This window comes from Dermacentor variabilis, chromosome 4, assembly GCF_050947875.1.
Source record: "Dermacentor variabilis isolate Ectoservices chromosome 4, ASM5094787v1, whole genome shotgun sequence".
Classification (NCBI taxonomy): domain Eukaryota; kingdom Metazoa; phylum Arthropoda; class Arachnida; order Ixodida; family Ixodidae; genus Dermacentor; species Dermacentor variabilis.
Window position 1 is genome coordinate 5,376,307 of NC_134571.1, and position 25,348 is coordinate 5,401,654.

The 25,348-nt window shown below is 50.4% G+C and overlaps 1 protein-coding gene across 2 annotated transcripts in view; it reads right to left on the bottom strand.

The window, feature by feature from the left end:
* The window catches only part of ds (dachsous cadherin-related 1), a 210,053-nt gene that overhangs the window by 43,224 nt on the left and 141,481 nt on the right, over positions 1–25,348 (bottom strand). For both annotated transcript variants that reach the window (XM_075688004.1, XM_075688005.1), the window contains exons 17-18: positions 11,060–11,308; positions 2,727–2,869 (exon numbers count right to left, since the gene is read on the bottom strand). In XM_075688004.1, coding sequence (XP_075544119.1) covers positions 2,727–2,869; positions 11,060–11,308 — 392 coding nt within the window. The remainder of the gene's footprint in view (positions 1–2,726; positions 2,870–11,059; positions 11,309–25,348) is intronic.

The following is a 25,348-nucleotide window of genomic DNA, read 5'->3' on the forward strand; positions in this document are numbered from 1 at the left end:
CATGTTCGGTGTTGAATGCTTCCACCAGTATTTGTGGGGCCGGAAGTTCGAGGCAGTCACGGACCACAAGTCGCTGTTGGGGCTGCTGGGGCCTGACAAGGCAGTTCCCGTGCAGGCATCACCTCGAGTGGTACGCTGGGCCTTAGAGGCTGGCGGCTTACAGTTACCAGCTGGTTTACCATCCGGGAAAGGACCTGAGACCTGCTGATGCCTTGAGCCACCTGCCCCTGCCTGAGGTGCCTGATGCCGTTCCAGAACCTGCTGAAGTGCTTATGCTGGAGCACGCGTACCCGGAGGTACTCTTCAGATCCGCGGTGTCGCAAGCGACCAGCCGGGACCCAGTCCTGTCTCAGGTGATCAAGGCGGTGTCCCGTGGAGAGGAATTGGTCCAGCAGGCCTATAGCCACAAGGCCGCCGAGCTCAGCTTGCAGCAGGGCTGCCTACTGTGGGGTTCCAGGGTGGTGATCCCACAGTCTCCGGTCCAGGGACCTGCACTTGCTGCAAATGGGTCATCCTGGTGTGGAAAAGACCAAGATGGTGGCCCGGTAACATGTTTGGTGGTCTGGCCTGGACCAGGATATCGCTCACATGGTGCAGATCTGTCAAATCTGCCAGGAGCATCAGCAGGCCTCACGTCATGTGGAAATCAGCCCCTGGCCGTTCCAACAGAGACCCTGGTCTCGCCTACATGTGAATTTTGGGGGGCCCTTCAAGGGCGATTACTTCCTGGTGGTGGTTGATGCCTTTTCAAAGTAGGTGGAGGTTCTACCGGTCACCACTCCATCAGCAGGCGCGACCATTGCGGCACTACGGCAGGTCTTCGCTGCCCAGGGGTTGCCGGACCTCCTCATGTCTGACAATGGTCTTGCTTTCGCCAGCACAGAGTACCTGGCCTGGCTGACGAAATAGCAAGTTTCCAGCTTCCAGCTAGCAAGTTTGACTTGCTAGCTGGAAGTGGGGCTCTCCCAAGAGGAAGGGCATGCAGGCTTCAGTTTGAAATTTCGGCCGTTTTTGTACTGTGCTTTAATAAACGATGACCCACAATCGACGCGCGTTGAGCTGTGCATTAGGCAAGCATAATATGCACCCGCAGTTTCATCCATCACAAAGCTTCAAGTACCTAAATTTTCTTTTATTGGAACACAACACTGAGCAAAAGTCGGTAAACAAATTTTCCACTACTGGCATTCCAAAAAAAAAAACGACAACAATGAAATCAATTTTTCATTGCAATTCGTTTTTTTTAACTCCCCGATTATTTGGACATTTTCGTGGCATTTCATGTATCCAAAAAAATATGTCAGTAATTGTGAATGTGTTAAGTCAACTTATTTCAGCCTTTCTTTTGTACAGAAACAGAAGAATGCTAGGACGACGACAAAAACTTGCTAAGCTGCAGACTGACTGTGTGCTTGCCCCATTACTTGGCAGAGACAATATATTTGAATAACGAACAAAAGATTTTTTTTCCGCAGATTTTGAATGATCACACAAAAAAGAAAAAAAAAAGGGAAAAGAAAGAATGCAAAGCACATCACATACTCCAAACTGAGCCATCTGTGGCAGCATTGTTTTGCATAAAAATCTGAGCACAGTTCGGGGCTTCACTGAATAGCCATAAGCCTACCTCATGTAAGGCCCGCACCCAGTAAAAATCGGAAAAAAGTGTGGGCATCACACGAGTAAATACGGCATACGGTAGGCTTCTGTTCATTCGACTACAGTCAATTCGATTTTTGGGGGTTAACTTGATCTCTACCGAAGGGCCCGGCCGGCGTCCATGCATTTCTATGGGCTGAAACTTTGGTTATTTTGATCCTAAAGTTGGCTTAGTTGACATTAGTTTGCCAGTTTGGACACATATAAAACAGGCGTGCATACGATTTGAGGGCATGTTAAGCCTGTTTCACCTGGTGTGAACGTGACTACGTTTTCGCACTTGCGGCAAATAGGCCGTTGGACCTTTCGTGCGTGTGATTTTTCGATGTTCGTAGTACTACTGAACTTCTTTGCAAAAATGCACATACAGCAAGGACGGGGAACCAATCACAACATGGATTGTAAAAATGTTACTGTGGCCTTCCTACATAAATTTTTTTTTTGATAAAGTAACACACTCAAACAGAAAGAAAACTTTAACGAAAACGCTTTCTAAGTTGCTTTACTTTGTTCTTACTGAAGCTAACTGACGTCAAGAACAATTCAGACCTCTGCTAGGTGCTCGCGAATGTGAAAATCGCAGCTGCCGCGCTCGGTGCATGTGAAACGGTAATGCGAAGTTCGCATTTACGGAAATCGTAGCTGCGAAAAACGCAGTGTAATATCGCACCATGTAGACCAAGCTTTAGGCTAGGGCAAATACTTCCAAATGAATAAACAATGAGTTTGGCTTTTTTTTTTCTGCATCTTGTTTAATTAGACCAGCTGGATAATTTGAAGAATTTTGTTGGTCCCGTCAAAGTTAAATTAACGTAAGTTGACTATTTCTTTCCTGTTTTCCATAGTGATCTAAATGGTGGCAAGGTCCTAGGGCATGAGGAATGGCCAGCATAAGCTCAGCAGCAAGGAACTTATTGTAGGAAGTGTATTTCCTACAGCCTAGTTAGTTTTGAGAAGTAGTGTGACCTCAAAGAACAACGGGTGTAACCTACAAGATTACTAGTGGATGGATAGCTTTGAATAAACCCTGTCAAGTCGAATAACTGTCGCCATTGCAGAGCACCCACCACTGGCCATGCGGGAGGGCCGACCACGATCTCGAGCCACCAAGTCCAAGTGCAGCAGCTGACCACTGTCGGCCACCAAACTTGCAGCCACTGTCACCAGTCCGGTGTCCATGTCGAGGTGCAGCTTGCCACCACTCGGTGTGCTGCAAAGGAAGCAGCACAACTTGTCTCGCACATCTTTTCTTCATAATGACAATAGTACAATAATGTCCAACGAGTTATCTATAAAAATTTGATCTTTTAGCCAGACAACAGTTCGGTTTTCTAGCCAACTACTTCGCGAACTAGCTTTAGCTGAGTTTACAGAATATACTCAAAATTCTCTTTGTGTCGGCCTCTGTGCTGTAGTTCTATGCATCAATCTCACAAAAGCATTCAGTATAATTAATAATGAAATTTTTAGTTTAAAACTCGGAATCTCTCGAAATCACTGGCCCTGTGTTAAGCCTTATTCGTAATTATGTTAAAGGGCCCCTCCCCAGGCCACATAGCAAATTTCGGTTATACGCTGGAAGTTCTTGCATGCCCTCTAAGGAGTATTCTACTGCAAGAATTCTTCAATTGGTTCATTAACAGCCGAGATAGAAATATTTCAGTGCCACGAACCCATGATTTCAGGAGGCGAGTGTCACTGCCAACATAATGCTCTCTCCACTTGCTCCCGTGCACAACCTACTGAAACTCCAGACTTGCACAGATAACTGACTTCTATGGGAGTCGCCTGTGCCCAGTCTCATTCAACCATTGGCCGCTGGGGTCGCTTTCATGATCTGTTTGTCTGCTACTCTACGGTTGATTAGAACGGCATTGTAATTAGAACTATGGCTGTTACGTTGTGATGAACTGCTTGCATAGTTGATGATTTTTCAAACACAACGACAGTGATGTCACAAGGCTTTGATAATTCACTTGGCTCCAAATGCTTACTGCCTGGACCTGAAAAATGATAGTGCGTGTAGTCAGCTACTTTCAAAAATAGTGTTAAATAGCCACTCCTACTGCCCTTTTCACAGTGACAAGCCGCACAGCTCTTGCACATTAGGTGACAATGTTTATAGAGTTCATAAACTTCAAAACAATGTAAAGTTCAGATCTGCGTGTTTTAGAAACTGAAAACCACCACAACATTCTATGACAGAATGATTACCACCCATTTTATAACTCTTAAAAGTTGCCTGCGAGTGTGTCAAAAGTTCATAAAGAGAATTGTACGCATACAGCTTCACAGCGTTCGTATCTTTCGGACCACTGTTATGCTGCTGCTGTACCACGCAGAAAAGCTAGCATTGCAGTTTGGAAAAGAGTGCAGAGACATAAGGCCTGCAGTGCAGCATGTTTCAAAGCGATGGGATCCCTTTTGCAAGCTTTCAGCTCACCTAGACATCAAATAATATTAACTACTGTGGGGATGCGTGAATCTCACGCGTCCCCTGAGATCTTGTTTTTTCGCATAGCTCCCGTCTCCTGCAGTGCGGCTTCCCCGCGTGGCCTGGCGCCCGCGGCGGTCGGAGTGGTTGAAGCGCAGTGCGAGAGATGGCGCGAGTGTTGCACTGCTAATGCCGCCTCACGGCGGGGTTACTTGGGCGCGGGAAAGACAAGGCGCTCCCTCTTTGGCTGCGGATTGGCGTACGCCGCGGACGTGCCATGCGCGCGCCGATTCATGCTTCTGTGAGACCGTCTTGCATGGCCTCCTTCGAACGCGCCACCGTTCGCGTGACCGTACGCACGAACGACCAGGCGTTGGGATCCAGCATGGGGGCGAACATATTCGCTTGCTATCCGGTCGCGGTGAGTCGGACTTCCTAGATTTGTCGCGTGCCAATCGGCATGTTTTGGGGATAGCAACTCGACTAGCAGGCATTGATCTATGAAAGGTGCAATAAATGCCCTTGTGATTGTTTGCACTACTGTGTTGTCGTTCCTTTGTCCCAAGAGCATGGGCGTGAGAACTCCACACTATGCTCGCCTTTCCTTGAAACAGACTCGATCAATTTCTTGCACACATTAGGTGCAGGAATTATTACTTGTTAAAGCTTTTACCAGATCCTCTGCCTTTCATTACAGCACAAAGCAGTAAATCCTAATATGTCAGCTCTGACATTAGGCTTTCTATAATCAACTAAAAAAAGGTAGTTTATCCCATGAATTATTTAAAAGAATCTTTTTCAGTCTCTTAGAGAGGTTAGGAAAAGGAAAGTTATGCCCTGTCTAGCATTGCATCTGCGACCTGAGCACATTGTTTACCTTTCTTGCACTGCTCCTCCTCCTCTAATCTCACTATTCAAACACAAAGCATTCGCAAATTTTGTTTTTTATGTTTGTGAATTTATTCCTTCCCCACCAATAGAAACGCTCTGTGCATGCTGAAATGGCAGCATGAGTGTTGGAACAGATCGCAGAAGTAGACTACAGTGCACAGGTTATAACTAACACCACTCTGTCCGTCCGTTCTGTCCCCAGTGGCAGAACAGTTGAACTAGACCAGGCATGCTGCGCAAGAGGCATCTGTATAGGTCTGGAGTTCAGTAGGTCGTGCTCTCGTGTAGCCTCCGCAAGTGAAATTCCTTCCCTGCATTCTCCCATACCAGAGATGGAGGATTGTGTGATGTATACATCACAAGCCCCGTCCTCGTTTTTTTTCCCTAGATTTTCTTGCTGCACAGTGTACTTCCACTGAGGGTTTCTCACGAAGCTGTTGCGTATTGCGCAGCACGCTATTTTGCGCGCTGTGCACGAGAACACTTGACTAGCAGTATAAGTCAGTACTACACAAACACTGAGACAGATGAAAGCGGATCATGATCGCACGCTGGAACACGGAAGATGACAAAGCTTTGCTCTCCGCGCATGCGACTCACGACATGGTAACGAGCAGATGAAACAGAAGTACATCTCTCTTGCTATGGTACGAAGAAAAACGAAGACACACTATTATTTCTTTAAACTTTCATTTGTCTATTGAAGGAACACACCAAACAAGTAACTGCTGTTGCCTTCAGTAATGCTCAAAGTCAGGGGCCAATAAGAGCGATGTCACAGCATTGCCATGTACGTAGGCTCACTTGTGCGATATACGTCGGCTCTCCAGCTGAGAGTGCGGTTCGCGCAAGGAGAAGGGCAAAAGGTGTTCGGTTTGAAATTTAAGCTCTTTCCGTGGCACGCAGGGATGTAATACTTAGCAGACACGATCTCGTTGGCTTACAGTGCATTCACTGCGCTTGTCAGCTCAAAATGGTCAGACCTGGTGAGGGCCCTTCAATTACAGACTTCCAGTTGTGCAGAATTGTAACGTTCCTCCGACTCATGCATTGTTAAAAAGGGTGTACCACAGGGGTTTACTGGTTTACTAGCACCATTGTTGTTTCTTATATATATTAATGATTTACTGAAGTGCCGCAATAACTCTAAATGCTTACTTTACGCTGATGACATTCACCCAAGAGGATTCTAAACCTTAACTGCAACATTAAATGAGGACCTTCTGCATATTAGTATATCTTGATGTGATAAGTGTGATAAGCTTTTCTGGAGTGTGATGAAATCCTATTGCAAGTTAATCCTTCAAAAAAAACTTCTTCCCATTCCTCATATTGACACGTGTACTTGTTTACCTTTCTCCGGTGACCACTTTTCACCGGATAGCAAATGTTAAACGTAATCACTCAGCACATGACATGCCTGCATGTATCGGAAGTTTCTTGAATGTTGTCGATAGTCCTATCCATTGTCTGTTGTCACTGAACCTTGTGTCATCTGATTGTAGGCATGATGTAGCAGACTGTAGTAGAAAGCTTATCGAATTACTAGAATGTATTCAGAGATATTTGAGTAAAGTGTTGACATTAAAACAAGATGACAATACATAATTACAAAGATCAGAATCTGTAGATTATGATAAATGTAACGAAAAAATAAATACCAACATTTTCCACAGATGACCTAACAGTACTACACAGATGCTACAACTAGACTAAAGAAGAAAAGATGTATCACTGAACACATTGCAAAATAGACAGAGAGAAGGGAAAAGAAAAGTTACAGTTCTGCCCAAAAGGCGAAGCATTGATTTCGATAGCAAATTAGTAGGCAGCTGTACGAAGCAAGGATAGTACACTCTAACCTTGTTATAACATTCATTCATTCACAAAACTTTATTAGTGTCCTGAAGCTCGGTCTTTTCAGACCGAGGCGGGCCGTGTCCACGTCGGCACCGCCAGGCCGAGCCTTATGGCGTCATCGTGGACCCTCTGGACAACCATTTTGTTATAACAAAATGTGATCAAATGAAATAATGCACATAATAAATTAAATGAAATTTACCTTGAAATCCCCATAGAGATCTACGTATTTAAAACCCTGTTTTAACAAAGTGAAATTGTCCTGCTAATGGATATAATGAAATAAAATACATTAGTCTCCAAAACCAAAAAATACCTGACCATTGTGCCCCGTGTGCATCACTTTCCGCGAGGTTTGGATTGCAGAACGCTTTCACGGCGGGGCCTGCACGGCTGTGCTCAGCTGCACCATAAGGAGCCGCCGCCGGAATATAATTCTCTCTCTCTCTCTCTCCCCCCCCTTCTCCGTCTCCCTGGTGCCTTGTGCACAGTGCAAGATGGCGCACTTTTTCCCCACCTTCCTCCCTTACACGCACAACATCAAGTCGCCATTCTCGGCTTACCCTCACACATTTTCATTCGCACCTAGAGCATACGGCGTGCAGCCACGATGTCATTGCGCTTGGACTTTATATGGGGACGGTGGAAATGCACCTGGAGTGTCTATATAATTGCTATCGCAATAAAATGATGAGCTACTAAGTACATGACTACAGTGAAATTTCGATACAACGAACTTCAGGGGATTGCAGCAAATTGTTTGTTATTCTGAAAGGGCATTATAGTGAATGCCACAAAATTAACTATTTCACCCATCAACCCCTCAGATTATCAGTTGTCACTGTATGAGCTATCCACAAAAACGTCAGTGTGGGCTCTTGGCCTGTTCTGTTGCTATTCTCTATCAATTCCGTGCCATGAAAAAAAAAAAAAAGAAAGTCCCCTGCTGGCATTCATTTCCTTCAGTCCCGTCTTGGGTTTTCCAAACACATATGCCATGGCGTCCACTTTCTGCACCTTCTCTGCTAGTCTGCTGTTCCGGCTGCTGTAAAGGATACACAGAAATCTAAGAATACCCAGATTTCGAAATATTACTGTATGTTCTGTTCTATAAGTCGCACTTTTGTACAAATATATCGCACCCCCCTCAAAAAGGCAGTTTTGAGGGGGAAAAAAACGTATATAAATCGCGCCGGTGTATAAAGCGGACCTGTTCATTCGGTAAACGATTTAAAGAAGAAAAAAAAAATACGGGTGCCACTACAGACTGACCGGTAATGCGGCCTGGCACTGGGTGCTCCGACACCATATGGGACGGTGAGGCCGTCAATTTGGGTGCTGTGTGCACCGAGCGGGGTAAGACCCCCTCACAGAGCTGACGACTCTTCGCGCTTGCCTGTTTTGCACGCATTTCGGGTGTTGTTTTTGGATGACGGTTGTTGTCAGGCTAGCGACTCATTAGGCCTAAGGCTTTGCGAAGCTGCCTGTCGCTCGTGAGGGAACACAAACTGTGTTGCACTTCGCTTCCCTCATTCTGTTTTTCCTCGCACGAATTGAAATTACTCGTTTGACTCAAGGAAGTGAGCTTTGTTCATGTGAACTTAGCATCTCAGTAGCCGCCCGATCTTTTGCTAGTCGAATTGAACATCGTACCATGTGGGCGATGCACATGCAAAATTCCTCTCCCTTGCACTACTTTAGTGTTTGCAGAGTATTTCGAGTGTATACAGCGTGAGTGGAGTCTCTCCTCGTTTGCTGTCCCCTGCACATCATCTGCGCTGCGGTTCCGGACTACAATCGAGCCACCGGGCAATGGTGATGCTGTGGCCAGTTCAGCGCAGCGACTTTGGCAGCCGCTTGTGTCCAGCTCGCAATCCATTGCGGCAGGGAAAATAACTGGCAGTCACCAACGGCCTGCTGCGGCTCTTGCCAGCAGGGTGCATCGGCGCGAGCAATGCTTGCGAGTGCCGACTACTGCGACTACTGCTGACTACTGCTCGTGCCGTCGAGTCTGCAGAGCTGCTGCTGTGACCAGCAGACGTTAGCGGTGTACCCAAGGACAATGTCGGCTCGCATGTTATGGACAGCAGGTGGACATTTCCTCGGCGCGGCCACTGTTGCATGTACTACCTTGTTCGTGAAGCACGCATTGATGTTAGACCGTGTGACATGTTTCGTTGGAATAGGTAGTAACTTAAGGCTGGAGGGATGTGGGGATGCGCGACTCTCTCGTGCCCCCTGATATGTTGTTTTGTTGCATAGCTCCTGTCTCCTGCAATCCAGCTTCGCCACGTGACTTTACTGTGGCGGTCAGTACCGTATTTACACGATTGTAAGTCGACCCCTTTTTTAAAATTTGAAAGTCTGAAGTTGGGGGGTCGACTTACAATCGAAACCAAAACATGGCCCCGCCAAAAAAAAAGCGATCCCAACGAGAGCTACAACGTAGTTACAATTTTATGTTTGCTCTATGGCCCTACCCGTATTTTTTCGCTATCCCGCGTGTTTGTTCGCTTTTCGGAAGGGTTTTTCAATATTTTTGAGAGTCTTACAGTGCATGCAACACTCATGGAGGGGGTGTCGATAATTGATGGAAGTGCCGCTGTTCCCATTTGCGGCGGCACCCTCAGAACAGCGGCGCTTGCGGGGAGTATCGGTAGTTCATGGAAGAGCAGACACCGCTCGCGGGCTTCTCTTTCTCTGTTTAAAGGCATTGGTATTGGTTTGACCAACTTTTTGACGCGCTCCACTTGACTGCCGGCTACGTGCTACTTCTATGCTTCCCCAGTCGTCATGAGTGCTGCAGGCCCACTAATCTTTCGGCACTCGTTCACAGCAGCGTTCAAGAGAGCTGCCATCCTTTACACCGAAGAAACAAACCACTGCGCAGCGGGCCGCAATTTCGATGTTTCTAAACGGGTGGTGCGAGAGTGGCGACTGCAGCGAAGCGAAATTTTCACCCTGTGGCGGCAAGTGAGACATTTCCCACGTGGCGAAGTCTGGACACTTTCCGGAGCTGTAGGCTAAGCTTGCGGCGTACGTCGCTGAAATGCGTGATCGGTCCCTGCCATTGAAGTGCGACGTGGTCATGAAACAAGCCCGGACCTTCGCCTTAATTTTAAGGTTCTGCACCGCCGTGAGTACAACGAGTGGCTGGCGGCAGAGGGCTGCGAAATTACGCCAACCGGACCTGTCAAAAGAGCCTCCCTGACGGCTGCGTGTGGTTGGGTGCATTTGGCGTGGGCTGCTGTTCTGCAAGATGTCCTGGTGCGGTCGTTTGCCAAATTTGAAATTTCGCTGGACCACGACGCGCTGTGGGACCGTAGCAACGATGACGATGGCAGCACTAGTGAAGACAAGTAGTCCAGTGACCATGTCAGCTACTAATAAATTTTCGTTATCGAATGCGCCCTCGGGTTCTTTTTTTCTTTTTTTTTTTCCCCGGTCAAGCGATATGGGGGGGTCGACTTACATTCGAGTCGACTTACAATCGTGTAAATGCGGTATGCTTGCAGGGTAGTACGAGAGATGGCACGAGTGTTGCTACTATGCGCGAGTGTTGCTATGTTGCTATAATTATGAATAAAAATTAAGAATAATAAATGTCCAAGGAACACCTGAGGTTACCTCTGCAGTTGAAGGAGTCCCCAAGGTAAACAAAACAAACAGCAAACGATTATCGAACTCAACGAACAGTGCATCAATTTGGTTATCAATATCAAGGTCACTAAGAATGTTGTGCGAACCTTAAATTAGTTGTGACACTACCACTGCTGCAACGAGCCCCATGCTAAGAATTTTAGCAGAAAGTCATTGGATTTGAGATATCTCATTATGTGTTTATGACTGACATGGACTAATTCAACAGAGTAAGTCAGAGAAATAGGCCTGTAATTAATAAAAGAAAGAAAGAAAAGTTGCTTACATTTGGTTTAAAAAATTATGGGGTTTTACGTGCCAAAACCATGATTTGATTATGAGGCACACCGTTGGGGGCAACTCAAAAATAATTGGGACCACCAGGGGTTCCTTAACGTGCACCTAAATCTCCTAAATATAAGTACGTGGGTGTTTTCGCATTTCATCCCCACTGAAATGCAGCCGCTGTGGCTTATCACCCAATTTATAAAATGATGGTTCCACATACAAGAGAGAAAAAGCAAAGGAGGGAAAGCAGAGACAAAGTGGGATAGGAGCCTGTGCGAACACACTCACGTATAGAACACATCTGCATTGGGTCCGTCATCTCCATCATGGGCTTGTACCAGGGCCACCTGGGATCCAAGGGGGGCATGAGGGCTTACGTGGGCCACGTAGGGGAACTCAAGAAAGCGGGGGCTATTGTCGTTGACATCCACTACGGTGACTTGCACACGGGCATGGGCCCAGTGGGCCTGGTAGCGGCCGTTGTCCGAAGCCTGCACCTCGAAAGTGTAGCTGGCACGTTTCTCACGGTCAAACAACCTGCAACAAAACACAGCTGCAATGTAGCTATATTGCTTTCACCCAAATTAGGGGCCTCATTCCTTTCAGGTCCTATGCATTCGTACTTACCCACCCCTGTTGCACTACTATACCATATTTTTGCATGTATAACTTGCAGAAAGAAAAGATGAACAGTAAATTCGAGGTGCGAGTTATATTTTGCCTCAGGCTTCAGGGCAGCACGTGCCGCGGTTCCATGAAGAGCTTCGCAAAGAGTTTCATGAAGAGTTTCATTATCTTCTACGGAACCACACCTTCTCCCCACCCCTTCATGTTGAAGCTCACTTCTTCCCGCCTTCAAGGTCACCCCTCTTTTAAGGGTCGCCATTTTGTGTTTAGTAGTTAGCGAAGTACACGTCGCTGGCAAACTAGAACTCTGATCACAATGAGCTACGCTGGACAGCTGTACTTTACAGCACATCAGAAGATTATCAGCATCATCGAAAAGGAGGGGGAAGACAGCCGCTGGTCGAAGAAATGACTTGGATGAGCCATGCATCTGCGAATGGAGACTGTTCTTGCAAAGATGTGAGCATTGTTGTGTGCAGTTACTTCTGCAGGTTATATGCATGGATTTTCTTTTTTACAGGCTGTTTAATGGTGGGTGTCGGTTATACGCGGTGGCAGGTTACATGCGGAAAAATACGTCAATATTATGTCTCCCATGTTCATTTATACTTTTGTATAATAGAGTTTCTGCATGGATTTAATTCCTGCAGTGTCTTAGAAGGGTTTGGGTGCGAGCTAGTTGGTACGGGTCATGTGGGTGTGTACACTTTATTGCATGCATGTCTGGCATGGCAACAATTTGGAAAGCCTTGTCCTAAATAATTATGGCCTTTGTCCAGATGGCTGTCGATGGTAATGCGATTAACATTCAAGCAAAGTATTGGTGAAGTCACGATTATTTAAAATCTGTAGCCATTCTGAGACTTCGGTTGCTTCGGCTTTGCGGGACATACAGTGTCTCCGCTATCAGCCTACTTTGCTATGGCATTCGCTTGCCAAGATTGCCCTTCAGCATGACGATCATTGTATGACAATGACGCGGTGACAATGAAACAACAAAGGAAGTTTAGCGATGACAGCATGAGGACAATGAGATGATATATATCTATGACATCGTGATGACCACAGCATGAGACAATAGGATGATGACAATGGCGATAACGATATGACAAAGCTGGAATTATAGCAATGGCATGACGACGATAGCATCGTGACGACATTATGACAATGGGCGCCTGACAGGGACTGTCCGACAAAAAGGAAATGATTGCGTTCGCACGACAACAAGTGCAGCATAATCATGATTTAATGATGACAGCATGATTTCTATAGAACAATGGAGAAAAAATGATGTTGATGGAACGAAGATGATGGCATGATGTTTCTGAAATGACGATGATGAAACAACAGCATGGCAATGACGGCATCACGATCATGGTACGATGACTTTGTGACGACAAAGGCATAAGACTTGTATGACAAACTTTGAAGATGATAACGGAAGGACCACAATGGCATGATGATGGAATGGCAACATAATGCATGACAACAACTGTATGATGACGCAATGACATGTCAGCGGTATGAGGACAATGGGATGATGAGTGCATGACGACGATGGTGTTGCAACGACTGTATCACAAAGACTGTATGATGACAATGGTAATGGTACCACGATGGCATCATGAGTACAAGCCACATAGTAGCCCAAGCTATTAGACAACTTTGGTCACTGGGTCAGCAAAGGAGGCCTGACGACAGAGAATTGCTTGCGCTGCAGGAAGAAGTAGTGAAGTCTAGGCGTGGTGAACTATCCCGTTTGCAATTGTTGCGGAGTCGTTAGATAAATGCGGAATATCAAACACACTCAATACTGTACAGGGGACTTGATGTTGTGGTTCTTCATATGCAGCATTAAAATGATCATGATAGGCATTAAGCAAAGAATGTTGGATTCTCGGAAGGTAAAATTCAATTAATTCTTCTTTCCTCTTATTTTTCTCCCCTGAATCAGAGGCATGTCATGTTTTTCTTGCTAAAACATTAGGTGCATGTTCGATTTTTACTTTGATTTTAGCAACTCTAATGTCAATTTTACATTGTTTAGATTACATTACATTTACATTTACGTGTTTACAATTTCACATTTTACACATTGGGCGGCAAAATGTGGGCTCACTCTACGTCTCCCCGCACGGCATTGCCAAATGACCCCGAGAAGGGGAGCTTCACGACACAGCACAACGGTGTACGGCGATAGACCTGCCGCAGCTTTGAGCACCGAGCCGAAAGGCCTGGCCGGCTGTGGCCGTACGTAAGGGCGCTCTCCCAGGAACATGAGACTTCCAGGACAGTTAATGCGTTTATTGATTACAATATGGCCAGCATGTACCAAACTGCACCCAAACACACGGAGCACACTCGGCGCCCGCGGCCTCCGATGGCGGGGGAAGGCAGGTTCCACGCCGCGTCGAACAATGGTTCGCGCACGCGGACCGAAATGCGTTCGCAAACACTACCTGGCGCTTCCCGTCACCGACACTGGTCAGCGACGGTGCGGACATGCAGAATGTGACGCACCGAGCGCAGAGGCAGTCTTCGGGCCCCCATCTACAGAGGAGATTGCGGTAAAAGAGGTTTTCACCGTTGTACAGCCGGGCGGTGACGAGAGTTCTCCCTCAGTGGAGACAATAGTTGTAAACGAGCCAAAGGGGAGCGTTGTAAATAGATCGCCCGGCACTGCTGGTAACTTAACCGTTCATGACTGTGCGTTTAATGAACACGATGTCACCGCGTGTGATGTTCTCGCGCGTGTGCAGAAGGGGTTAGCCGCAAAAAGACAGCCGTGTACCGCGACACAGGAGAACGAGGCCTTTGCAGTATCTTCAAAGGGAAGTTATGGAACCGGCTTTCCCTCTTGAGGGACTGCGATTATATTCAGTCGAGAAGAGCTTCTAACGGCCCAGCAGGAGGATTCATTTTGCAAGAAAATTGCTGGTAGAGTAGCGGAAATGGAGCGCTGTAACTTTGCTGGTGTTGCAACAAGCGCAGAAGGACCTGGGCCAGCTTGTATTGCTAGTACTTCTGAAGATTCCTACCTGCTGGACCACAACGGGCTCGTGCTGAGATATATTGCTACCAAGGACAAATCTATTGACCCGTTTAAGGTGGTGATACCGAAAAGTCTGAGCACGCGCTTTTGCGCTATGCTCACGATGAACCACTGGCTGGACAGCTGAGTGGCTCGAAGGTCTTTGCAAGACTCGGCCACACTGTCACCTGGCCCGGTACCAAGCATGACATTTTCCGTTATTGCTGGATTTGCCACGTGTGTCAGACGGTGAAATCTCGCGGTGGCCGTCCGCCGGGTTTAATGCAGCCGATTGACAGTCAGCGGCCTTGGCAGTTTGCTGCCTGCAACTTAATTGGACCTTTTCCAAAGAGTAAGCAGGGCTTTCAGCACCTTTTGGTAGTAGTCGATCACTTTACAAAGTGGGTGGAGCTATTTCCGCTCCGCAAGGTGACGGCCCGGGCAGTGTTGGACAAGCTAACGGAAATTTTCACACGCTTTGGATTTCTGGAGTGTTTGATTACTGACAATGCGCCTTACTTCACTTCTCAGGTGTTTCGTGAGAGTGTACATCCCTTCAGATCGAGCATCGCCTCACATCGCCCTACCACCCCCAGTCCAACCTCACGGAATGCTTTAATCATACTGTGAAGTCAATGGTCACGGCCTTTGCCAGGAGCCAGAAGGACTGGGCAGACCACGTGAACGAACTCGCATTCGCCATCCGGACGGCGCAAAACCACTCAACAAGCTTCTCCCCCGCTTTCCGCACTTTTAGCCGTGAACTGGCGAATCTGCTAACCATTGTTATGCAGTGCCAAGCAGGAGTTGAGAATTTGCCAGGGGACCTTTCCTTGTACGCAGCGCAGCTTCGCTCCCGGCTTGCCCGCGCTTTCTCTAGAGCAAGGGACAGCTTGGGAGCCGCCCGAGCCCAGCAGAAGGCTCAGTATGACAAGAGTCATCGCGACGTCTGCTTTCAGGTCGATCACTTGGTGCTTAAACGCAACCACACTCTTAGTGACACCAGCAAAGGGTTTTGCGCAGCATTGGCTCCTAAATGGCTGGGGCCTTACCGAGTGGAGAAACAACTTTCACCACTTGTGTGAGCTGACGGATCCTCAGACGGGGAGAACTAGGGGCCGCGTTCACATTGCCGACTTGAAAGCCTACCATTGCAGGCCAGTCGAGCCAGCGCCGGAGCCCAGCGATCTAGGGTGTTCCGGGGAACAGAGCCCGTTCGGTGTTTCCGACTGATTTCGGCCGTCGCATTGATACCCCCTCAGGTGACGACCATCATTGTGAAGTCGCCCTCGCGTTTCCAGACTTTTCTGGTAAAAGAAACGCATTACTCCTGCTTTCTGCCTCTGCGACCGAGTGCTTTCTTTTCTCTCGGGATTTGCCGCATAGAGGCCAGCGCGTACGGTTCCAGCCCGCCCTAACTAGATGTCGAAAAGACACATGTGCTTTCGTTTGCCTTTTGTTCAGTGCTTGTATATCTTCTTGTTTGAATTTGTTTGTTTTTTTCTTCTTGTTTGGAGACTAAACCGTTCGGTTTAGTGGTTTAATCTCCTTCGTGTGCATAGCCTTGTTTTCAAAGTGCCCCGCTTCTTACCCCACATCGTCATTGTACATAGCTGTAGAGGGGCGCTTGGTGCCCTAATTCTTTGCTGCCTCGTCTTTGAGACTCGCCGCGTTAGTGCTCAGAAAGTGGGGGCATGCGACCACGGGAGCGTCACGTGAGGGAGGTTTGAGACATTCGGTGCCTCAGACATTGGATTCCCTGCACCTGGATCCGTTGCAAGCCCTAAGGGCGCGTGCTGCGGGTGCTTCGTGTGTGTGCGTGCAAAAGGTGACGAACGCCATGTCCAGCTCCCTCGATCCTGTGCCTCCTATCTCTTCTTGCCCATTCTTGGAAACGACTACTGTCAGCATTTACTACTCTTGCTAGCACTACAGCTGCCGGTGCCCCGGGACTGTCTTCCCGCAGTCATTCTCTCTCGACAGTCGCCTTCGTCGGTAGCTTAAGTTGCAGCAGACTCGCGCTCAAAGTGGCCAAGCCGTCTGTTCCCGTCGCGCCTTCGAGCCGCCGCCGCAACCGACGCTGATGCGGGGTTGCACAGCCAGGCACTCCAGCTGCAAGGATGCTCCCTGCTCCAACGACTGTCCTGCCCGCCAGAACTATGGAGACCAGTCCGAAAACACGGAGTGTGGCCACTTGGACATGCCAGGAGGGTGTATCGGCACCCCTCTGGTATGTGTTGGTGAAGGCCTGGCCCACGCAGCGCAGAGTGGAGAGGAGCCAGCACCCTGTGCCCTATTTTTTTAAGGGGCACACACTCACTCTAACAGACGCGGCCGCGGGCGGCGCCCACCTGCCCCTCCTTGCTGGTGCTGCTACCTGCGGGAACTGCGGGACCCTTGTTATTCACCATAGCCACTACACCGGCCGGGCGCACCCAGAGGACAGGGGGAAGAGTGTGGCGCGAGATCCCCCGGTGCCTACTGGCCCGACAGCGCTGACAAACGGCGGGCTGGCCCAATTGTGCTGGCAGAAGATGCAGGAGGACCCCAGATTCCCAGCGCTCGTTCGGCAGGGCGCTGCGGACGATGAAGAGACAGCCCACAGAGAGCGACTAATTATTCCGCAGAAACAAACACATCCGAACGTGGTGGCCGCCGACCAAGTGCCCGCGACGGCCTTGGAATGAGACATTCGGGACTGAGCGCTAAGGCTCTGGGGACGTCTTGCCATTTTATTTTCTAGGTGGGGTTCTTTAACCCTCTTTTTTATATTTACTTGTGAGTGTGTGTGTGCGTGTGTGTGTGCGTGTGTGTGTTCGTGTAACAGACAGTGCATTTATTCTGGTGGTATTCTGGGGCAGTGCTTTATACAGTTCCATTTGAGTTCTTTAAGTGCGCGATTTTCATTAGGTTTGCTGTACGTACTATATAATTATGCTATTAGTGTATCTTCCCCGATTGTAATGGTCGTACTTCTTTAATATGTGTTTAAGGGCTGGAACAGAGGCAGGAGGTCAGCCGTCCTTGCAATGTCTAATGGTGGCTGATACAGGGGACTTTTCCTTTGTGTTATATGCCGCCGCCTTATTTCTCAGCTGGTAGGGGAGAGGGATGGAGGGGTTCCTTTGGTCTACCGGGCGCAGTTGTCGCTGTGCCTTCGGCTCCGGACTTATTTGCCATTGCGAGGAGACTGCCCCGGGTGCCGCAGCCGCGTGCCATAACGGCATGCTATGCGTCCCTCCGATTGGGTCATGGGGCGTGATGTAGGGAAGAAGCTTCGACTGGGGAAGATCGCCGTGTGCGAGGGAGTCAAGCTATGACAGGGACGAGCGCCAGTCACACGAGGCAAGCGGCAAGGTATGTGAGTGATCAGCTATTTGTGTCCCGAATGCCCCTGGCCTGGGGACTAAAAATAAATAAATAAATAAATAAGTAAGTAAATAACTAAATAAATTCATTAATTATTGAACCAATTTGAAAAATTCTTGCGGCAGAACACTCCCTAGAAGACACGTAACAGCATCCAGCCTATAACCGAAATATACTATGTGACCTGGTAAGGGGCCCTTTAAGCAAGATGCAGAAAAAAACTTTATAACACACCACTGATTCATGCACCTGAATCAAATGCGCAGTTGCTTTCTATGTGTACAAAGTAGAAAGCTAACATAGAAATTACATTAAAGCTGCCAACAAACTAGAAATCCAACACGCATCCGATTTTTTAGCAAGAAAAATGGGCAGGTGTATTATATGTGTAGCACAACGGCAGCCATCTTCCTGAGGTCCATTTCGCGGTACAGTTTTTTAATGTCAGCTTTGCTGCAATACAACTGTGTTATACAGTAAAGCATATGAATGCTGCAAACTTGGCTTTTGGTTCATTTTAAGTGGGGGGGGGGGGGGGAGAGGCGGGGAAGAGAGAGAAGGTGCACACTAGAATTAGGTAAATGTCATAATAATCAGACATGGTGAGCTATGGTCATTGCTTAAAAGTCCTCCCAGGGCAGTCCAAAAATAGGTGTTTTCGATGGGAGATGATGCGTGATCAACACATGCACTGTCCCCTAAGCTCTGCCAAGACTAACGCTGCCAGTGAAAGGGTCCTTATTCAGGTCACTGTAGGCAGTCAGGCGTGTGCATACTGACTGGTCAAGTTCGAATTAGCCGTTGAAAACCAATCTTAGGACAGAAATAACGAAGGTCAGGGCCCATAGAAATGCATCATTGCCGGCCGGGGCCTTCGGTTGAGATCAATTTAACCGGAGCCGAATTAACGGAAGTCTGCTATACTAGGTCTGGCCATTAAAGGGACACTAAAGGTTAATATGAAGTCAACGTGGACTGTTGAAATATCATCCCAGAAACCTTGTGGGGATCGCACGCGCATCCCGATATCTCCGGAGCGGCCACGCGGTTATCACGCGATAATCACGTGCTCGCTCGCGGAGAGTAGCTGGGAGAGGGCACGTGAGCCGCTGCCGCTGCTCTTCGCGCCTGGCCGCAACGCCGCAGCCCAAGGCACCCCGTTCCCTCCTTTCCTTTTCTTGGAACCGGGGAGACTTCCTCTCCGCCGCTCGGGGAGAAGCGCTATTCCCCCGATGCACCGTTGTCTTTCGGTTGAGGAGCTTGCGACTGGCCGCATCTCAATTCAGCCGCTGAGACCGCCGCACGCCGTCCCCCTGTTGCGCCCGGCCTTTGTGTGCGACTGACCGCCCCAGGGCCCGAGCGCGGATCCACTCTGGGTGAGCTGAACTCTTATCAGCCTCTTTTGTGGTTCCCACACTGTGCGGTTTATTTCACCCCAGACGTGCGGAATGCTCCGCCGCTGTGGTTTTGTTTTGTGTTGTATTTGTATGTGTTGTTGCTGTTGTTGTCCAGTTGGTATATTTGTACACCAAGGTGAATAAACACCTTAGGTCGAGACTCACCCTGTCCCCACTGGCCTGAACCCGCCGTGGTCACAACTCACTGCGAACCGCGGGTTAGGGGTCACAGCTCTGACTGCTAGGGCTGCTGCGAAAGTGCTAGTGAGCGACTGCCGCTTTGCCGGCGCTGTGCGATCCAGAGAAGGGTCAGGTGCGCACGCGCGAGCCTGAGTAATACCCCTTATTTGGCGCCCAACGTGGGGCCAGAGGTGTGACAGGTTGAGTCTGTTTGTGTGAGTGACTGCCACTGCACGAACGAACCATGGCAGCATACGGGGCTGACTTACAGCCGTTGTATACGCTGTCGCAGGTTGCTACCAACAGGCAACAATTCGAAGCGGCGGTAACTGCTACCGCTCAGTCATGCCCTGCGGCGAACATTAGCCCTGGGAATTTGATAAGCTTCGAAGAGGGTAGCGCTACACACGAGGCGCTCTCTCCGGCAGGATGTACCCTTGAAGGCGTGAGGCACATTACGCCGAACCCTTCGCCAGAGTTTGCGGAGAGCATGGAGCTACTGCGGCACACTTGCTCAACGTGTTCTGCTCCTGTGCCAGGCATTACTGGCCAGAGCGAGCCTCAACAGGCACTGTTGCACGATGCGATGCGCTTGATTGAGAGGTTGACAGGTGCCGTGCAGAACACTCTGCTGACATCTGCCGCCGCTGCTAGACCGAGAGTGAGGGTGGACTTACCCACCTACAGCGGGTATCATGATTCAGTTAGCGTCAACGAATACCTCGATCGCGTGCTGACTTACCAGCGCGCGACGGGGCTGTCCGATGGCGAGATACTGGAACGCGCCGTACCAGTGTCGTTAACTGATCACGCTGCCCGCTGGTTCCGGCTTACTGGCTACCGGTCTAGCACGCTGGCCGAGTTCCGAGCGACATTACGCGAGGAATTCCTGCCCGCAGATTACGAGCGTCGTCTGCGGCACGAGTTGGAGCTACGTACTCAGCATCCGGACGAATCCTTGCTCGAGTACGTCAGGGCGATGGACGAACTTTATCGTACCGCTGACCCTACTGCTCCGAACTGCGATAAGGTGGAGAGAGTCACGCGACAAGCTCATCCCACCTTCGCAGCGTACCTAAGAGGCAGCAAGTTCAGGGATTTGGATGAGCTGGCCTCGGAGGCAAAGCGCATACAGGCGGACATACTCGCCTCGCGCTCATACCGACCTCCACCCCCCGCGTCGAGGGCACTTGAGCCGCGATGCGCCTGGAACGGGGACACTTTTCGCACTCGTTCCGGTGGAGATGGTGCGGTTGCTTTCAGTGACGGACAACTGAGAAACGGTTGGGACTTATCTGACTGAGCTCTCGACCCGTACACTTATGCCATGCGTGCAGCACGCGCTGCCGATGGCCGAGGTATGCAGAATCGTGGCCGACATGCCGGCTCGAGGATGCCAGAGCAGAGCGTGCCTGCAAGGGAGCAGTCGATAGAGAGGAACAACGGTCAAACGGCGCGAGGCACTGGACGCCAAGCCCGACAAAGGCCGGCTCTCCTCTGTTATCGGTGCAACCAGCCGGGGCACTTCGCCCGGGATTGCAGACAGCCTGCGAACCGAGAGCACGCGCTTTCGGAAAACTAGCAGGGCCGCTGGTGAGCAACGCTGCATGGCCGGCGGCGGTTACAGCGGTGCGAAGTGAGACACATGAACTCCTTGCCCTGCTGGCTTGTCGTTTCGGACCACCCAACGACACGCCAGTGCCGCTCATAGAGGTTACAGTCGCCCGGCGCAGGTTTTTTGCGCTGTTAGACACAGGAGCAAGCGCTTCACTATTTGGCGACGAGGTGTGTGAACATCTCCGTCGGAACGCTATCCGACTGAGAGAGAGTATTGTGACCTTCCGACTCGCCAGTGGCACGGCGCACGCGAGCTGTGCTGCTAGGCTTGTGGTGCGGTGGGAGAAACGGGTGAGGCGACAACGCCTAGCTCACCTTCCCGGCCTGTCGGTTGCTATAATTCTTGGTAGAGACTTCCTCGCCAAGACGGGCATTGTTATTGACGTCTGCAACGGAGGATATAGGGAGCGAGCATGTGGCACCCTGAAACCTTTCGTTTCATTTCAAAAAGCGTCAGAGACAACTTCATTCGATGATGCTTCGCGCGCAGACCAACCCAACGATTGCCCGAAAAGGTCCCTCAGAACGGTTGCGGCCGGGTCGACATGCCGTCCGGCCAACCGCACTGAGAAAAGAGGCGTGGAGGGGAACTGCTCCCCTCCCGCAAAGCCCATAACCCCCGCTGCGGTGGCAGACTGTGCCGCAGTGAGGGGCGAACGATACCACCCGCTGCTGGATGACCCAAGCAGTTTGTCAGGGGAAGAAAAGGCTCGCCTCTCATCGCTTTTGACTGAATATGACGCCGTATTCACAGAGCGGCCTGGTTGCACTACGCTATACAGGCACAAAATTGAGACAGGCGACGCCTCTCCGTGGAAGTGTAATCCTCGGCCGGTGAGTTTGGCTAAGAGGAAAGCACTAGACAGCGCTCTGGACGAACTGCTCGATACAGGCGTTGTTGAAAGGTCGGACAGCCCATGGGGTTTTCCTGTGGTGTTGGTTCCTAAAAAGGATGGGACGCCCCGCCTTTGTGTTGACTATCGCCGCCTGAACGAGGTGACACGCAAGGACGCATATCCGCTTATTCCCTCGATCGTATCCAACGTTGGCGGAGCGAAGTACTTCACCACGCTCGATGCAAGCAGAGGATACTTTCAGGTGGAGGTAGATCCCTGTGACCGAGAGAAGACTGCCTTCACTTGTCACAGGGGACTTTTCCAGTTTACCCGTATGCCATTCGGACTTGTCGGTGCGCCTGCGACTTACCAGCGCCTGATGGACCGTGTCTTGGGTGACGCAAGGTGGCACCACGCTCTTGCTTACCTGGACGATGTTGTGGTATACTCGCGTACCTTTGATGGGCACTTACGCCATCTCAGGGACGTGTTGGAGCGTCTGAGGTCTGCGGGGATAACGCTAAACCCGACCAAGACCCAGATTGCAGCAACCCGAGTAACGCTACTGGGGTTTAAACTTGATAACGGATGCCTTCTGCCGTGTGATGACAAGGTTCAGGCATTATTGAGCTACCTGTCACCGGCAGACATAGGCGCACTGAGACGCTTTTTGGGGCTGGCGAACTTCTATCGACAGTTCATCCCAAACTGCGCTGCACTGCAAGCCCCCTTGACTATGCTGTTGAGGAAAGGTGAGCAGTGGAGGTGGGGTCCCGAGCAAGAGGAGGCACTGCGCAACCTCGTAAACGCGCTCGTGGAAACCACCGAGTTAAGGCTACCAGACTTGAACAAAGAATTTGTCATACATACGGACGCCAGCGACCTTGGCCTAGGAGCGGTTTTGCTCCAACAGCACGAAGGTAGTTTGCGCCCGGTAGCTTTTGCCAGCCGCTCTTTGACTCCCGCAGAGAAAAATTACTCCGTGACCGAAAAGGAATGTCTAGCGATCATTTTCGCTCTCAAAAAGTTCGACTACTATATTGATGGAGTCCCATTCATAATTGAGACCGATCATATGGCTCTAACTTGGCTTAGGCGCTTAGGAGAGCCGAGCGGCCGGCTCGCGCGATGGGCACTTCTCCTGCAGCGATACGATTTTACCGTTCGCTACAGGAGAGGAAAGAACAACGTTGTGGCGGATGCACTTTCGCGGGCGCCCATTGACTGTGAGAAGAGTAACATTACTACTCAACTCACCTCGCCCGAAACTGAGCTTGAGAGCGGACTAACCGCTGCGACGATTGAGGTTGTCAGGAGGGGTAACATTAATACCCATCGTGACCCCTCAGTGACTCAACCTAAGAGCAGAGTAACTGCTACAATGCTCGACGGCGCTGGTCCCGAAGGAAGGGCGGAAGAACCCCCTTCTCAGGACGAGAGCGTGAACCACTTGGACTGCGTCAGTTCAGTGGGGAGCGTGTTTGGCAGAAAGGAGCTGTTAGAGGCACAGCGGGAGGATCCGTTTTGTAAGAAAGTGTTTGAGGGGCTCCGGGAGCCCGGCAGCGCGGCCGCGGCGCACATGGACGCAGCTGGTATTGCTATGGGTGCGCGGCGCTCCGAAACAGCTGGTAATGCTGTGAGCGCGTTGGATTCCTACCTGCTAGACTCTGACGGCGTCCTGCTGAGATACATTCCCGCGGAGAAGGACACACACGAGTCCTTCAAAGCGGTGATTCCACGCACGCTGAGAGGAGCACTTTTACGCTACTTTCACGATACGTGCATCGCCGGACATGCAAGTGGCCCTAAGACTTATCTGAAGTTGTGCCGCTTTGCTACCTGGCCTGGAATGAAGCGGGATGTGATGCGCTACGCCCGCTCTTGCAACGTGTGCCAACGCGTGAAGCCGCGTGGTGGACGCCCACCCGGGCTCATGCAGCCGATCAATAGCCGAACACCGTGGCAAATTGCGGCATGTGACGTCATGGGGCCTTACCCCAGGACACCGAGCGGGAACCGATTCCTTCTCGTAGTCACAGACCATTTCAGCAAGTGGGTGGAACTGTTCCCCCTACGGAAGCTGACGGCACGCGTAATCATGGGAAAGCTGATCGAGGTGTTTACACGATTCGGCTATCCTGAGCAGCTGATAACGGACAATGCGTCCTACTTCACTGCCAAACTCTTCGTGGACTCTTGTGCAGCTCTCGGCATTAAGCACAGGAGAACAACCACGTACCATGCCCAGGCGAATCCCACTGAGCGTGTGAACCGCAACATCAAGCACATGCTAGTTGCATTTGCGGGGACGCACAATGAGTGGGACGCTTGTCTTCCTGAAATTGGATTTGCGATCAGGTCGACAGTGAATCGATCGACTGGGTATACACCCGCCACCCTCAACCTTGGGAGGGAGCTGTTGAATCCGGTAGAACTTACTCTACAGGAACGAAGCAGCACGGAACTGGTTGTTTCGTCGGCACGCGCCGATTATGCGACTGGGCTGCGCGCGAAGGTAACGGAGGCTTTACGAAAAGCGCGACGGAACCTGAGCACTGCACGTGCCGAGCAGAAAGCGCAGTACGACCGCTCTCATCGGGAAGTTCACTACAAAGTGGGCGACCTGGTGCTGAGACGGAATCACGTCCTGAGCGACGCCAGTAAGAAATTCTCAGCGTCTCTGGCGCCGAAATGGACAGGACCGTACCGGGTGCGAGAGACTGTCTCTTCGCTCGTGTACAGGCTGGCGGACTTGAAGTTAAGACCGATCAGCCGACCGGTGCATGTCTGTGATCTCAAACCCTTCTACGACAGAGGGAACGAGTGGCCCGAGGAGAACGCTCTCCCGCGCCCGCAGGCAGCGGCATCGGGTGGCACAGCTCGACGTTCGAGCCCAGTGCGGCGTTATAACTTGCGATCTCGGCAGAACTAACTCTGTCCGGTTCGCGGAGGCTATTTTATTGTGCGCGATATCGGACGGAACGCTCCTCCGATGTCTAGCATGCAGGCTTCCAGAGCGAGCACGCGCTTTCTCTTTGGAAGAAGCGAGAGGGGCTAACAGAATTGTCGCAGCAGCAGACCGCCCGTCGGGAGCCGTGCAACAACCATCAAGCAAAAAGGAAAGACCGTCTCCGCTGCCAGTACGGACGAAGCAGTCAGCAGCGCAGTGCAGGCAACAGGCGGCGAGAAAAGACCCTCCGGCGGCTAACAGCGAGGTGAGAGGTGCAGCGGGCGACTTCCGGTCCGGAATGGTCGCAGCGGCGCAGAATTCTCCGAACCGCACCGAACAGCTCCGCAACTGAGTTTCGAGCTCCGCAACCAAGTACCCAGCCTCAAGGCCGAGCGAAAGACTTCGCCCGCAGGGACAGAGTGGACCCCTGCTGCGCAGCGAGGTGCAAGCCATCGTCAGGGGTGAGTCGGCACGCCTTTGCCGATCTTGCGTGCCGACACCAGCTAGGGTGCGCAACGACAGAGAGAGCTGTGTCGGGACGAACAGGAAGGAACGCGTTCGAAAATACCA